Here is a 17,640-nt window from a genome sequence, read left to right on the forward strand (position 1 = left end):
TCTAAACATTCCCTGCACTCAAAAGTAGCATTTTAGTTTATCCTAAGAAAACTAACGTACTATGGATGATATCCAGCTAAGACAGGGTAGATCCATTAAAATCAATAGACCTAGTTAATCCACTGATTTCGCTGAGTCTAATCTGAGAATGACTAATGTTGGCTATCACCCTTTCCTTACAAGCGTTGTGCAGGATCCCATCATCTTCTAAGCCAGTGTTTGTCACACGGTGGCCCTTGGGCCGCTTTCAGGGGGCCTCATTGCCACAGTCTGCCCTGGCCCCTAGCCATGCCACAGCCTTTGGGCTGGACCAACACCTCCATTTGTGCTGAGTAAAGGTAACCAAGAAATTGGAGAGGGGGAGCAGGGAGGAGAGGAGGTTTCCTTCCTCTGAAGGGAAAAGGCTAGAGGAGGTGTTGAATGAAATTAGAAAGCAAGATAACTGGGAATAGAAAGGAGGAAAAAGGAAAGAAGCTGGCAAGGGAAGAGGGGAGAGTTAAGTTGCAAGTTGTCTGTGAAAGGAGAATGGGGAGATGAAATTAGAGGAGATGGCTGGGAAGGAAAATATATAAAAGCAAAGCCTTCTCCACCTAGAACCTCTGGACCAGCAAATTCTACCTAAAATGGGGAGGTTGAGTCATAATACCTCCAGTGTCAGTCCTTAGCCTGAGTAGAGCTGAGTTTTGAAGCATCTTGCCACAAGGAAAGGGCTTTGGTAAAGAATCTAGCAGTTTCCAAAGATGGATAAGATATCAGTAGAAAATATCAGTCTCTACCTTCATCTGCCACCACATTGTGACTGGCTCTGCCTGTACTGCCATTTTGTGACTGGTGGGCCTCAGTAATTTTCAGCCATCTCAAGGGGGTCCTGGGCACAAAAAGTTTGAGAAGCCTTGTTCTAAACACTTTCTATGGTCACTTGGAAAAACTGTGCTTAACTACAGAGACTGGGGTGACATCCATCATTAGCCATATTCTGAGGTCATTCATAGATTGCATGTTTAATGAAGCACAATGGAATGGTCAATCCATGTTTCTCTTTTTAGTAAGTCTCGTCCTCATCCATTAGCATGGTAGTTGAGAGAGAGAGAGAGCTCTGTGAGAAACTATTATTTGCAAAGGTTCTGAAGAGCTTCGGAATCTCTTCAATTAGTTTTAAAAACGAGTTCTTTTGAAGCATCAAAGAGAAACCCTCTGGGTCCATATCCTAGGGCAGGCAGATAGGGAAGTACAGCACAGATTAGAATTAAAGCACTGTAGAAAATTAGAAATTCCAAAGGGCCTAATTTTTACATCCTGAGTAGATATTTTAGAGATAGATAGATTATTTATTTGGTTGGTTAAAGAAAAAAAGAACTTTAAGAGGATGTAAGCAGATGAGCTAAGATTGCATGGGGCAGATGGGAGCGAACCTGGCTTCTGTGCACATTGGAGACTTGCATTCTGTGATAAAAGGAAACTGCCTTGTGGAATGTTGTTGCATGGATTTTTAGACACCACCTGTCTGCAGGCCCCAGCAGGTCTCCCTGAACTGAACTGTCTGCTGTTAAATAAAGGTCCGAGCATTTGTGGTGGTCAAAGCTCAGGCAACAGACATAAGTGTCCATAGCGCCAGTGATAAGCCCTTGAGCTCTCTGGGCAGGTTCTGTTTCGGAAACAAGCAGAGACACAAGCTCATTTATTTTTGCCTGTTCTAAGATTTGCTTTCCTAGCCTCCTGTTGGCCATAAGAGGTGAGACACAAAAATTCAGGTCAATGTGAGCATGAAATAAATCAGAGTCTACCTGGGAGGAGGAGGAGAGGAGGAGGAGGAAGACTTCTTAACCCTTTCATCTGCTCTAAATCGCTTCCCTAGTCTTCTGCTCCACAGCTTCTCAGGCTGTTTCTCCCCACAGGGAGCCACAGGAGGAAGAGAGGCCACGACTTGCTTCCAATAGGCGAGGAAGGCAGCTTGAGTAAAGGATTAGACAGTCCCTTTCCCCTTGGGACCCTGCCTGTGGTCCTCTCAAGATTTTAGCCTCTCACAGGTGCTTTCCCTTCAAATCAAACTGTTGTATGAAAAAAGATCTGCAACTGTAGGAGTATAGAAAGCAGTCAGCGTAAAAACCAGAACAAGAAGCTAAGGCGCTGCAAACAAGAAAACAAAAGAAAGTTAAGTTTTCAAGGTGCCCCATAAAAGTTTATTGTGGTGATTGATTCTCAGCACATTTCTGAAAAAGTTTGCATATTTTTAGGGGCATTTATTTTTGTTGGAACACTGGTGAAACATAATGTTGAGGCCAAATGCAGCTTATTAGAAAGCTGGAGTGTATATGTGCATCATATGCATATAAGATACAATAATTGCTAATATTTTTAAGCAGAACTGTGGGGGAAGCTGGTTTCCCATTGAGATTAAGGAGGGAAACAAGAATTTTTTTGGGGGGGGGACCTGTGCATATTGAAAATCAAGACTCCATCCATACCCAAGGTCCACCAACTGAAGCCAGGCACAACAGGGATTTACGGAAAGGAGCTAAATAGAATTAAGAAATAGAGCCTCTCTTAGTCATCTCAGGAGTATTATTATTTTTTTCGTACCAGAACTGAGCTCACAGTTCTGTCACAGAAAAATCTACTCTGGGTCCTGCCCTCTGCCTAAACATTCTTCCCCTTCGCAGCCAAATTGAGAAAGAAAACAACAGCTGCTTATTAAACAATTGGGAGTCAGGAACCCTCCCCAGACAATCTACTGCAAATAACCCAGAGGTCTGCCAGTAGATCTTGACATACCTTCTGCCCACCTCAGAGCTAGAGCAAGGCTAGGCAGAAGGCGAATGGTGAGTGACTGGCAGAGTTACTGCAGACCCTCTGTTGCCTGGTAGTTGCTGGACTTACGTGGGTCTTGATCTGGTACAGGAAAGCACTTCTCACGTTCTTAAGCAAGAGGGCATAGAGGGGTTCAATCATGCGATTGACACAGACTGATCACTCAATATTTTTTAACAGTTAAAGTATATGTGCTCTCTTTCTTTATAAATTTAATCTTCTGTGTGGGGCAACTGACGTTTGACTTAATAAATAAATTAACCAAAGACCATACAAAACTAGAGTCTGCCATTCCATGCACTTGGATGTTATTCTGGCAGCCGGCTGCTATTCTTCATTTGAGGAGCCTGCTGTGCATAATAATCAAAGCCCATCTCATGCCAGAGGGCAGAAAAGCTTTACCAGGGCAGCTCTATTGGATGGTCTTTTCTCATTCGAGTTCCTCGGTCAAATTACAGCACAGAAGTGGGTTGGTAGGTCACTAAGAAGAGATAAGGCAGCGGAGAAGACAGATTGTCCTTTCCCGTTTTAAAAACACAACATGTTTAGGGGTATGTGTACCCCTGCATCCCCCCCAGAAAAAAGCACTATTTTAATCCCATTATTAAAAACCCATTCATAACTGCTAACTCCGGGCCAGAATGTCTCTCCTCTAGCCAAAATCAAAATAGTTAAGTCCATTGGCACAATTTTAATACCTCTTCCTGTTCCTCCTTGCTCTATTGTTGCTACACATTCAGTAGTTTCATAGCTTCTTCATATTTTGGGAAGTCAGATGAAAAGGAAACTCCAGAAATAAGCATGGCACAAAGAAGTCCATAGAAGGGTATACAGGCAAATGTATTCATCATCAACAAAAGCTGAGTTTCAGGCCACAGATGGCTCATCTTCAGTGAATCTAAAATAAGTAGAAGCATTTGTATTTTATAAAATACAAATATGTCATTGTTTACTGTAAAAGGAGTGTTTATCTCTCATTAAAGCCAACTGTTAAAAAATGGAAAACTTAAGTCTGTAGTGCAAAAATTACAGGGACACACCCCTAACCCACACGCCTGCACACACGCACCACTGCTGCAGTAACACAGCCGATTGCAATGCAAGGCATACAAATGAGAGGTCACAGAAGACACACAACACAGCACCCATGTGGCTCCCTGGCCATGCGGTTCCCTGCAAAAAGCACACAGCCTTTTTGGGATGAGGATTTAACACCCACCTTTTTGCCAAGCAGCCCAGGCATGCAACAAGGGCATAGTAAGATTGCTCCTAAGAGCTCTGAGTGTGCTAGCAAGCCTCTATTTGTTCTTGCCTAGAGTTTTCCCTTCCTCTCCTCTGGGCTTCAGGGAAAAGCAGGGATTTATTTTTGCCGGACTGCAGGATGCCACTTCTTCAAACCAGAGCTTTCTGCCTTATCACTCCCAAGCCTTGTGCACATGCCAAAGAGCTTGCTGTTCATAAGAATTCTGGGGGTGGGGAGGTGGGCTGAGTGCATCTTCCCTAGATGATGTGTAGTCGAGACCCTAAATTATACATTTACATCTAGCAACGACTATGCTAAGAATTCGCCCTTCTGACTTTTCTCCCCCTTCCAATCTCCTTCTCTCAATCCCCCTCTCTGTGGTGGTGTAGAAGCCGCTGCTGCCGCCGCTGCAAATCCTGATGGGAATTCTACTCTGGGAGGAGGAGCAACAGCAGCAGGCACAATGGGCCTCAGCACCAGGTATGGCCCCCAGTTCACCCTGCAGCACGTCCCTGACTACAGACAGAACGTGTACATCCCTGGCAGCACAGCCACTCTCTCCAATTCTGCAGCCAAGCGGGATGGGAAGCCTGCAGCCTCCGGAGGTGGAAACAAGAAGAAGTCAGGGAAGAAGGAGAAGAAGTAAGATTCGCAGGATGACACATCGCTGCCACCTTAGATCTAAAGGGCAGACTCTTCCAGCATTCCCCCAATTCATAGCCTAGGATGGAGGATGAATGTGAATTTGTGGTTAACCATTTTTAAAAAAATAAAAAAGTGTGGAACATGGCGAATGTACATTGCTGTCATCAGAGCTAGGAGAAAGTCTCCTACTGTTAGTCCTCCTGATGTAAAAGTATCTGGAAACAAAACAAAACAAAAAAAGCCCTGTGGATAGTGATGAATTATAGCTTATACTCTCATGCGGATGATCTAATATGCAAGGGTGTCAGATCTTTGGAATATTTTTCTCTCCCATTGCTTTGCTCCAGAGGGATCTGCACAACATACAAGGCTTGGGGTGGGCCCTGTCCATTGTAAATAATTCTTCTAAACAGGGGTTTTGATTTATACATTTTTCCATTTAAAGAACATTCTCACTTCCCCCAAATTTTGATGAATGCTTTCTGTCCCCACAAAAATATCTCGGTTGGAATCCTTGTTATGAAATTGATGAGGGGATGCTTTAGTTTCTGCTTTTTTATTTTAAAACAGTGTCCATCCTGCGTTATTAGAAGGGAATGAGTTTCAACAGCATTTTTAAAAGTTAACCAATGATGGTTGAAAAAATAAAACTGAAATGGTTATACCTAAGAGGCAAGGCGCACAAACACATTGCTATGGGAAGCCTCCCAGAGGCAGAGAATGCCTCACATGGCAGGAAGATGGAGAATTTTGCCTGTGTTGATTGATTTACAGTGGCCTCTGAAGAGACAACACATCTCATCTACACTTTGATCCATAAATATTTATGTGTACAGTAATTGTTTTCTGGAATAAGTTTAAGGAAGTCGAAGTCAATCGCTTGTGAGTATAGTGAGCTGCCGCTCCTCCTTTAAGCACTGAAATAGCTCTGTTAGTTCCACAGGCAGACGCCTTCTGTCAGTGAATGGGCTCTGGTGGCCTTGTAGGTAGAGAATTAAAACAAAAATGGAATGCTTCATATTTTCTGCACATCAAGCTGCATGCAAAACATTCACTTCACATCTACGGTAGGCCAGCTGCCGCCTCCCAACCTAGAATAGAGAAGTCATTGCATGCCATATACAGCATGATGTAAATATGCTGTGAAGTGCCCACATCCTGGTGGAACCTGAGCATTGTCTGTCTGTGAGTAGAGTTCAGTAACAAGATGCATTGCCCTGGATCAGAGCAGTAGGAAAGTTTCCACACGCCTAGGCAAGCACAGCTAAGGAAGGCCCTTGATTTGCTGGCCTTCTTCACGTGCTGATATTAAGCGGACAACAATTGGTCTGAGGACGCATGGGGCCAGGCACAGATCAGGGATGCCGGAGCTGGAGCTGGGCAGGGATTTCTGATACCAAGCCCCCAAGGCCAAGTTCTGAACGTTAGAGAAGTGAGTAACCATTGGTGCACTGAAGGTCCTTGGGACCTCTGCTATCACCCCCACTTGGATATAAATCCACTGGATTTAAAGTGAATAGTCATAAATCCCTTCGCTGTGTTTCGAAATGACTTGTTTTAGGGTTTTTAGCCACATTGTTTCATAGCCTAGTATGGAGAGGAAGTGAGCGTTTCCTGCTCCCTGTGCATTTTATCGGCCTGTGTTCTCATCTCTTTCCTCGCTCAAGCGCAGCACAGACTAGCAGGGAGCTTCGGCCTGCTGCTGGCAAACTCAGGTTGCCTTTCTATAGAGGCACTGACCAGCCGAGGGCAGAGAAGCAGCATATTTCCAACATGGAGGGCTAATCACTAGGCCAGAAATATATTACTCTTTCTTAAACCTTTGATAAGGAGCTTGTCTGAGATGGTCTGGCCTTCTATGATCACCTCAGGTTAAACATCTGACGACTTTTCAAAACATTGCGGACCACTCTCATTGGCTGTGTAGTATTGCACTGCTAGAGCGTATCTGCTGCCTCCTGTGTGTCTAGAAAGCGGGGTTTGTCTGTGGGAAGAAACTTCAGTCGACGTATGGTTTTTGTACTGATCCCAGTCACCCACCCACCCCTTGTGTTTGGTGACTGCACTAGAAACAGTTTACATAGTTAGTTAAAACAGAGCGCAATCCGTTGGGAAGTTCTCCTGCACAAGCTCGGCTGGAATCATCAGAAGCCACACAAGCGCATGGCAGTTCTGTCCTGCAGCCTCTCTCCATCTTAACGGGGCTGATGCAGGTGAGCTTCCCCACAGGATTGGGCCTGGGGCTTATTATGTACTGAAGTAGTTATTATGTGACTCTTCTCAAAGTACTGTAGATTAATCTTAGTCATTCTCTTTTTCCTTTTAATCAATAAGCTGAAAGTAGTGTAGTAGTGCTGAAAACCTAGTGATGTGTAGGTTTCTTACTTCTTTTTTAATCTTAGTAATTGAGTTGTGGACATCAGTATTTTTTTTATTCCTTTGTATCTTCTTTACGTGTGCTCTTTGTGCTTTTAAATGTATGTGAATTGAAACACACTTACTGTCCTTTCAATGTGTCTAATATTGAACTATACTTATATATTATATATATGCTTATATCCTTCTTATATCCATATAGACTGACGTCAATGTGTTACACGCAAGTTTTATACTCTAATATTTATATTGCTCTTTTTTCTTTGGGGAAAATAATAAAATCTTTTCTGCTGATGCGTTTGTTGTGATTGCTTCTGAAGGACGAAAAGGAGGGGAGAGCAAGATTATGGGAGTGCTAGACTGGAAACCCCACCCCCAAAGTATTGAAGGCAATGTGGCAAAGGCAACAAGGCCATACTTCTTTCCAGCAGCGCCTCTGGTAGACAGGTTTTGCTGGCTTTTGCAGCGTTCCGAATCTTTCAAACATGGAAACCTATTTTCTTTACCAAGAAACTGCTGCTGCTAACAGATGAGAACTTGCCTCTGGGAGGGAGAGAGCAATGGGCACCTGGTTTAACCTATACATTAGCCATTGGGAGTGGAACCCATTCTGACTGGACCATCTGCCCTTTTCACCGGCTCGTTTGCATTTGTGCTCTGAATAATAGATAAATAGGGCACACCTGCAGCACTGCCTCCTCAGCTATCAGTGATCCTGATCTGTTTCCACAGAAAACAAGAAAGCCTGGCTTAAGCCTATGGTAAACAATTCATGGACAATGTAAAGCAGGTGTAAATAATGCAGAGAGATGTGTCATATGCCCACTAGGGATGACTGGCATGATGCCACCCCAGTGGTAAGGGCAAGGGGAAAAGAGAATGGCACAAGAACCCGGCCCCTTGGGAAATAGGGAACTTCCCTAGTCCCTGTGAAGGGATTTGTTGCAGGTTTTACGACCCAGCTTTCTTCATTTCCTGTCTTGGGTGCTTTTCCAATTAGTGCCACCATATTGATTCTCTTTAGAACCTCCTTGTGGTATTCATGGGGCTACAGAGAACATGAACACCTTGTCCAAGGATGAATTGGGATAGACAATGTGACTAAACCAATCTCACTCCAACAAACAGGGATGGAAGGGATGCATGTCTGTGTGCAAGAAAGATGACAGAAAAGGAAATGAAGCCCCCTCTAGAAATACCACGCTGAGCCTTAGGCCTAGCCCTCAATTAGGCAGGAGGTGCTTGGTGTGTACCAATTAAGAGGGCGGGTGAAGATTCACATGATTGACTGCTTCTCTATATTGCAAGGAAGGGGGAACTTTCCATTAAAAAAAATATAATGGCTGGGAGAAGATTCTAGTGTAGCTTCGTCATAAAACCGGCCAGTTTTATTTGTTACGGACATTGTAGAAGCATTCCTGAATGCCCTTAGCTACATTCTGAGGTGGTACAGTGCAGGCATAAATTTACCTCAGCAGAAATGTTTGCTTGTTTTGAACACTTATATCCTGCCTTTCCGCCACTGAGTTGAAGGAGGCATACATCCCCATAACAACTCTGTGAGGTACATTAAGTGGGAAGAGTGACTGGCCCAAGGTCCACCCAGTGGGGACATGAACCCGGGTCTCTCCAGTCCTGCAACATTATAGCAGGACTTCCTTTCTTGGACAGCTTTCATTTTTGGTCAGAGTGCTGGGTTGCTTGGAACTAGCCTGTCAAACTTGGTGGACTGCGTGGGAGGAGAAGGAAGGTGATCCATCTAGGCAAAGCCTGCGCTTCTTTCTAAGAAATAAGACTGTCAACTTACGTTTCTTTGACTTACCCTGTTCCTGTGCCTCACACATAGACACTAAGCAGCCAAGGTCTTTCCTGACATGGAAATAAGGTCCTGAGAAAAGTGTCACCTACTAAACTTCCCTTTGCCAGCTTCTGTAAAGAGAACTGCAGGAGCAGGACGCATTGTTCACAAGGGAGGATAGCCCAAAATACTGAGGCAAGGAAGCCTAAGAGGGTAGGAAGGGGGAGTTTGGTACAGAACAGCCAGAGCTTAAATATAGATAGTATGGCCTACTGGGTCTAAAATTATTTCACTGTAAACTTAGTCATAACTACTTGCATCCTATGCATATTTACAGTGTTATGCACATTTAACTTGGAGTAAGTTCAACTGAATTCAATAGGACTTAATACTGAACAAACGTAGGGTTGTGCTGTCAGTCAATTAAGCAAATGATTAAATTTGCATGAGAGTGAAACCAGTATTTCCACAACCAAAACTGCATTAATAGGTTTTGGGTGATGTGTGCCAGGCATTGCCGGCTTTGAGGAAGCATTCCCACTGTTGTTTGAGGGCAATTGTTGTTTGAGGGCAACGTGATGTGGACTTTGCAAATGAAATGGGAACACACCCTACACTCTGGTGAGCATAAACCCCATGTCTATTCCCGCAGTTCCTTTACATGAGAAGCTTCCGAAATGCACAGTACTGAATTTTTCCTCGCCTTGTTGCTGGCTAGAGCCATCCTGGGCAATCTGCAGATGTCAGGAGTGCTACAGGAGGGGGGGCTTGGACCTAAAAGAAGTGGGAGGGGCCTGTGGGCTAATTACGGTAAAGACTCAGGTCAGACGTCACACAAAACCACAACTCTGAGATTCTCAATGTACAATCAGCTAATCATGGGGTGGAGAGCATCCAGCCCACAGACCAAATTTAGGTCTAAACTTCAGATCTTTTCGTTTTTGCTTTGTTTACTTGGCCACTAAATGCTGAGGCCCCCAGGTGTAGAAGCAGTTTGTCAATTTAGACACCATGCTAGGCCAACCATGATTATTTATATTTGCAATATTTTAAGCTACATATATATATAAAACAGTTGGCTAACAGCATCTGTGTTTTTTTTTTAAAAAAGAAACATTGGTTTTTTTAAAAAAAGTCTAAAACAGCAGCACCTAATCATGGCCAGGGGGGGAGGTATTAATGATCCACTGAAAGACAAGCAGCAACAGGACGAGAAAAGCTTCTCTGGGCTTGGTGCCTCCCTGCCGTCACAGAAGACGTCACCATGCCAGCCTGTAGTACTTCTGGTGGTAGCGGAAGTACATGAAGCAGAGGCCTCCAAGAATATCTTCAGGATCAGGCAGTTCCATAATAGTGTCTGCAAACCCATTTCACAGTATGGCTTCTGATTCTGTTCTACAAACTGATCTTCAATCACTGTGAGTCTGGATATTGCAAAGGCCTCCCTTGGCCTCTGGTCCATAAGCAATGGAATTTTTGCATCTGTGGAAGGTTTATACATATGAAATTGGCATGCCCGATAACTAAGCCATCTAGCATAGATAGCTTTTTGCTATGGCAAAGCTCCACTAAGATGGCAGCAGTTCTGTCTTTATTTTTCAGTACCAACCTCAACCACATAGAAAGAGCTCAGTGGTGGTGAGTAGGAAACCCCCTCCCTTTTGTGTTAATTGTTCTATATTTACTTATTTGGTCCATTTATTATCTACATAACAACAAAAATCAGCACAGATAATTAAAAATACATACAAACGCTTCCTGCTAAGTGCTGCCTTTACTCAGCGGAAGCCCATCCCGTTTTGCTGCCTGAGGCAAAATTGGGAAAGTGACCCCCTGTGCAGTGTGTGCCCACCCCTTGCCACCCCTGCTGAAGCCTTGCTTCCTGGGGTCACGCGGCAGCAGTGGCAGGTTCCAAGTTCTGGTGACATCTTGCACCACCTTTGCAAGGTCCTGGAAGCCACTGCCATTTGTCCCCACTTCTTTGACGTCAGTGGCTGCGTCCCTTGGATTTTGCTGTCTAAGGTAGCTGTCTGAGTCTGCCCCACAGACCGCCAGGTCTTTACTCCTAGTTTGGTCCTTTATCAAGCTAGTCCTAAAGAAGCGGGGGAGGGGAACTGCCTATCAGCACCATCTTAATTCATAAAATGTCAGACATGCACCAGGTGCTAGCTTCCCTGCAGGCCTCCAGCCTCCCTCCACCATTTGCTCAAACTATTTCCCCCCACCCCCACCCTCCAAAAACCCCCAGCAGGCTAAGCTCCTGGGCGGCTGGTTCCCTTCGCTCCTGCCTAGCGCCTTTCAGCAGAAGGCCTTTGCTTAGGACAGTCCAAAAGGGGGCAGGGAGCATAATGGGGGGGGGCGAAAGAGAAGACCCCGCCCCTCGCCCCTTCCAAGAATGCCGTTTGCCGACAGCAACAAAGGAAGCAAAAGGAAAACAGGTAAGATTAATGGTGGGGGCGGAGTGAAGAGCACAAGAAGCCAGAGGTGCCAACTTGAATAACATATTGGGGGGAGGCATAATTCCTCACTCTCCCTCTGTCCGCACGCTTCCTCGAGGCTCAGCCCCCAGAAGGCTCGCTGGGTGCGGAGCGAGGGCACCCCAGGGTGCCGCGTCGGGGCAGAGGAAAGCCGCCAGGCATCTCGCGTCGCCAGGGAGAGATCTCAAGCCGGAGTCCCTTGCAGCCTCCTCGCGAGGAGAGGTGCGCGAGAGAGAGAGAGGGGCCCCGGGATACGACGCTCCTCTCCCAGGGCGGTCTGCGCCTCGGGCGCCGAAGGAGGTGTCCGGGTGTGCGGAGGAGGGGCGGGCGCGAGAGAAGTCCGGGCAGCCGAGAGAAGGAAGAGGGGGCGGCAAGAGGGAGGACGCGCACTCTTCTTCCTCTTCTTCTTGCAAGCCCCTGTTGCCATAGTGACGAGGTCTTCCTCGGGCTCTGGCGCCGATGCGGGAGTCGGCCGCCTCGAGGGGCGCGCGGGCTGAGCGCTGCCTGCTGGAGCCCCCGAGCAGGAGGCAACCCGGAAAGGAGGGGGCGAAACGCCGCTCCCCCCCCCCCCGAGAATTGACCCAAACAGGCGCCTCGCCGCCGTCGGCGCGGCTTTTTCTCCCCGCCAGCGCACAGCGATGTGATCTTGGCTGTTCTATAATAAATGCGCCGTTTCCGAAGGGCGACTTGTCTTATCTGCTTATGAACATTAAATAATATTGGGGTTCGGGCAAGGGAAGCTGATGTGAGAGGGCGGTGGTGAGAACTCACACCTCGGCTCTGGTGTGTGTGTGTGTGTGTGTGTGTGTATATACACACAGTACATATAACCAGCTACTGCGCCTTGAACAGCCCCTCGACAGGGCAGAAATTCCGCAGAAGCATTTCCTCTCCGTGCCAAGACGGGCTTTTCCTGCCGAATTTCTCCCCGTTCGGGTACAGGTTCCGTTAGGATGTGGCGCATTTTCCCATCCCACCCAAAAAGGGAATTCCGCAGCCAGATCAAAGGTTTAATCTCTCTCTTTTTTTAAACAGACCAACACAGACCAGATCCGAAACGGTAACAGAAGAGCAGCTCTTTGTCCGTGAGAGCGCGGCTGGCTGGCAAGTCGGGGGCTGCAGCGCCCGGGGAGGGAGGGAGGGAGGGGGGCAGAGAGAAGGCGCGCACCTCCCTCGGGCAAGCGGGCGGGGATGAGCATCTCTGAATGGATGCTCTGTGCCGGGAAAGGCGGGGGGGGACCCCCTTTGTGTGGGCGGCAGATTAGATCAAGCGCCACGTGCGCTGGGAGCCCCATATTTCCCCGATGGGATCATCCCGCAATCTGCCCCTCGTGACCATCCGCGGATGCAGCTGCCTGGTGTCTCCATGCAGACAAATTGTGGGCATTTCCGGAGCCAGACGCCCCACCCCCGCTGAAAAAAAGCTTTTGTTCCAGTTTCGGTCCTCGATTCTGTCTGCCTTCTTAATTGGGGCGAGGGGGGGCATCCCATCCAGCAGAGTTGGCTCATCCCGGATGACAGTGACTCCTCCTTTGCCCCCGAACTGTTAGCCCAGTCGCCTTTCTTCGTCCCCGCTCCCAGTCCACTGTCAAATCACAGGTTGTGGCTAAGTATAGTAACCACAAATGTACATCCTGGGTTGATCGGCATGGCTTTTGGGGAACGTTTTTTGAAGAGCCCTGTGCAGTCAATCACCCTTTGCATTCACTCATTTCTGTGGTCATTGGGAAGAATGCAGTGCATCACACTAGCCTGGTGCTTATGGGAAGGAAGGGAAGATCAGTAGCTTCAGATTGTAGAAGCAGACAAAAAACGGAGTGATTCCTTCCTTTACTTTAGTGAAAAGGATTGGAGCTGATCTGCAATTACTGAAGGAGGGAGATTAGAGGAGAATGATTTGTTCCTCAAGGCCAAGGAAGTTAATCAGCTCCAGTTGCAGTGTATCGGGGAGGGGCTGGGTCTTTCTCTGAAGCACTGGCTGGAAGAAGAGATGGGGGAGGGGAAGTGGCCTTTTCCCCCAGTCCCTGGAGGGTTGCCCTCTGCCCCAGCCTTGGCTGGATGGAGTTAGCTGCTCTGAGTTAGGGCAAGGATCAGAGGACAATTAATGAGCTCTGCTGCTGGCTGCTAATCAGAAACAGATCAAGGCCTCACACCTGACCCCAGCCAGGGAGAGAGCAGAGTGGAGCTCAGCCAGCACAAAGCTGCAAAAAGGAGTGTGTACTCTTTCCTGGAGAGCATCCTGTAGCAGGAGGGAAGCAGTGGAAATCTGGCTCTGACTCAGGACAGTTGGCCAGGAAGGTTCTCTCTGTGACACATTGTCCTGCAAGTTGCTTCTGCTCATAGGGATCCTGTGACAGATCCCAGATGGCCCAAATGGTACCTGGTATTTAGCCATGTAACAATGAACCAAAGTCTACAAAGAGAGACACAGAAAAGGCAAACAGTGAAATAAGTTTTGTGATCAGTGTGAACTGCTCTATTGTCAAGAATATGTTTTGAGAGGAGCCTCTGTTGGAGAAATACCAGACAACAGCTTAACAAGCCAAAGTTTTCAAACAGACTGAGGAAGAGCAGGAGGAGAGGATGGAAAATCTGAAGATCTGTCGGCATGCCTGCTTTAAGGTCAGGATTAGTGGGACTAAGAGAAGCAAAGTGAATTGCATTTATATTGACTATTGACTTTAATTCATTTTTATTTACTTTTGACTTTATTTATCCATCTTTTTATTACAAGAGAATGCACTCTTGTAATAAAAAGGTGAAAAACAAAAACAATCCCTGTTGTTATTTGTCAAGGGAAGGCTCTGTTACAGAGCAGCTCTCTTGAGAATAATGGCCTTCTCACCCCCCAGGAAATTCAAGGCAGGTAATCATAGAATCATAGAATCATAGAGTTGGAAGAGACCACAAGGGCCATCGAGTCCAACCCCCTGCCAAGCAGGAAACGCCATCAGAGCACTCCTGACATATGGTTGTCAAGCCTCTGCTTAAAGACCTCCAAAGGAGGAGACTCCACCACACTCCTTGGCAGCAAATTCCACTGTCAAACAGCTCTTACTGTCAGGAAGTTCTTCCTAATGTTTAGGTGGAATCTTCTTTCTTGTAGTTTGGATCCATTGCTCCGTGTCTGCTTCTCTGGAGCAGCAGAAAACAACCTTTCTCCCTCCTCTATGTGACATCCTTTTATATATTTGAACATGGCTATCATATCACCCCTTAACCTCCTCTTCTCCAGGTAATGCTGCCGGCCTCCCACATTCTAGGGAAAGGTATAGGCAGGACATCTGATCACTGACAACCTTCCTGGAAACCTTTTGGCTGAATCCTGTGTGTGTTTCCTGAGAAGTAACACACAGAATCAGATTTGTAGAGTTGGAAGGGATCCTAAGGTGATGGCATTTTGATATGTGAGGCAGAAAATCCAAATTACATCTCTCATGGGGGTTAAAATATAATAAACTGAACAATTGGCTACCTTTAGTTTACTGACACACAAAAGTCTGGTGCCCCAGCTAAGGCCATGTCATTCTGCAGAAGGCTGGTGCTGGTGCTGTCTGTTCTTGAGAGAGATTCTTGAGAGAGGGAGCTTGGGTTATCTCTGGAGCACACTTTTCTCTCTCTTAGATTATTTATGGCTCTTCTAGCTGAAAAGAGAAACTAAATATGTGAACCCAAATTAAACTGATGGAATTTTACAAGCTTGTCAGATCTGCCCTCATTTAGCTGGCAAATGTTACTAGATTCTATAAATACATTAGATGAGTTAATAATAACAGCACGAATATCTACATAGTTTTAAAAAGAGCATTGTTTTTTTGATACAAGCTGTCCATTAATAAAATTACTAACACTAAAAGAGTTGCATTCTGGAATAATTTCTCTGGGTTAAAATACCATATTTTTTGCACCATAACACTCACTTTTTTCCTCCTAGAAAGTAAGGGGAAATATCTGTGCGTGTTATGGAGGGAATGCCTACGGGTGGCATGCCTACGGATTTTCCTCCTCTAAAAGCTACGTGCGTGTTATGGTCAGCTGTGTGTTATAGAGCGAAAAATACGGTAGTTATGCAACCCAAGGACATCTTAATTTTCTTCCTCATGCCCTTGCTGTTTGACTTCCATTAGCACCTGGTTTGCTCTCCCTTGATCTATAAAAGTTCAGCCCTCGTGTGGCTGCATTCCAAGATGGCACAGATTCCTTGCAGTTCCTAACTGCTTGCCCTATTGTGAGAGAGAGTCCTGGCCTGCATGAGAGAAAATTAGTCTGGTGAGAAAAGTCCCACTCACGTTAAGTGGAACAAATGTTCAGATTTGCTTGCCTGTAACTTTTGCTCCTCATTGGGGCTCTGTGCAGTCCCACTAAGGAAATCCACATGTGAATACCTGTTTTAATTATGAAATTACATTTCCTGCATTTCTGATATGACACCATGGCCCATACTGGGCATTTCTACCACACCCCCACCCCAAGCCATTTCCCGCCCCCTACTTTTGTTTAACTTAACATCCAGTCTGAAGAGTTTCCCAAAGCTTGCAGAGTATTTTTTGGTTGGTCCAAATAAATATATTTTTCTGCTGATTTTAAAAAGAAAATCTATCATGTGACTGCAAATATATTTTTGAGTTGACCAATTTACTTTAAAACTTTTCTTCTTGACTTTTTTATTGTGAAATTGTGGATTATTTCCCCAAAGTAAATTTCTCCTGCAAGTTCACACTTGATAGACAAGACAATGAGGTCGCTTAATAGTACCTGCAGTTTTTGATGAAACATTTTTCAGCTTATTCCAGAGTCACTGGCACTGTGCAAAATAAAATAAAATAACCCATATGCATGTTTCACTGAAAATTAGTTGCATTTTTTCTAAATATCATTCATATGATATAAAAACAGTACTGTGTTCCATATTTTCCCCAAAAATCATGAAAATAGCTCATACAATTTCCCAAAAGTAGACTTGACATTTTCCTGTTATCTTTTCAAGTGCAGTATTTCTTTCAGAATTTTTTTTCAGAAATATCTGCAGGAGATTGAGAAGTAGACATTTAGAAGCTTCTTGTAGCTCCTCAACACTCATTTTGGGGATGTAAACTACCGTGCAAGTCAATTTTTCCAGCTCTCCAAGACCCCATCAATTTGGCAGCAGGAGCAAAAAGTGTGTGGGGGGGTACATTAAGATAAACACAGCCTTGTTGGGGTATGGAACTACGTAAGTGGCATGATGGGGTTATAAATCTCACCTGGTCATTGGTCTGACCATTTGAGGAGCTGAGTGGGGGCAATAATAACCCACCTCAGCTGGTGAGGAGGGAGCCTGTGTGCTTCAGGCTGCCTGCGGGTGTTTGTCTATGCATAAGGGAGGGTGGGGCAGCCCCCACAGAGGATGGACCGAGGGTGAGTGCAGCCCTTAGTCAGCTGCCCCATCTCCAGTGACATAGGGTTGTGACTGGTGAAGTCATGCACAGAAATGAATTGATGGACTTGGCTAACTTAAGTCCAGTGATTTCAATGGGCCTGCTCTGAGTATGACTTAGTCAGTGACAAACAATATATTTTAGGACTTGGTGGAATGCAAAACAAATATTGTTATTTGAATCATTAACACTTGCGAGAGGCGTGAGCCCTAACTGTGTGTTCGGAGTCCTCATGCCATGTGCAGGCACTCACAGGAGGGAGCGCAGAGGTGAAGTGCAAGGTGGAAAGTGTGAGATATGATTGTTTTAAAAATTATTTGCACAAACATGGTTCCCAAATCAAAACTTGGTTGTGCTTTGACTGAATTTCACAAAAATAAATAAAATATATATTGAATACAGAATAAAGGGGGAAATAAAAAAGAGGTGAAGAAGCCGTAAAGAGATAGACAGAAGTCAATTAATGTATGATGGATAGGGATAAGTTTAGATGAGATATAGAATATGAATGTAAATGAAGAAAAAATGAAGATGTATTTTTGTGGGTGTGTTTGAGTTTTATGTGTATTTGTAATTGTGTATTTGTAATTTTTTTTAATGCAATAAAAATAATTTTAAAAAGAAATGAGGAACTTCCTCCCTGCATGATCTAGAACCCTCCAAATAAACCATGGTCTTGCATGAAACAAATTATGATCCACAGCAGATGATATAGCACTAAGCTAAGCTCTCCGTTTCTCCAGTGGGCTGGGGGGGGGGGAGCAAAGTGGCCCAGCTCAGCGTTTTCATGGTAAACTAATCAACTACGGTTTACTGTGACATGCAAACTGGACCACTGTAATGCCACTGTGTTTTTCAAGTAGGTTTTTAGCTAAA

At 45.4% G+C, this 17,640-nt stretch overlaps 1 protein-coding gene across 1 annotated transcript in view; it reads left to right on the forward strand.

Moving 5' to 3' along the window:
- The window catches only part of LOC309539792 (uncharacterized protein), a 39,033-nt gene extending 31,667 nt beyond the window's left edge, over positions 1–7,366 (forward strand). The window contains exon 6 of the mRNA XM_082236126.1: positions 4,441–7,366. Within this exon, the coding sequence (XP_082092252.1) occupies positions 4,441–4,697 (257 nt within the window). The 3' untranslated portion in view covers positions 4,698–7,366. The remainder of the gene's footprint in view (positions 1–4,440) is intronic.
- The last annotated feature ends 10,274 nt before the right edge of the window (positions 7,367–17,640 follow it).

The sequence above is a fragment of the Podarcis vaucheri genome (assembly GCF_965113315.1).
Source record: "Podarcis vaucheri genome assembly, chromosome: 8".
In the NCBI taxonomy this organism is placed as follows: Eukaryota; Metazoa; Chordata; class Lepidosauria; order Squamata; family Lacertidae; genus Podarcis; species Podarcis vaucheri.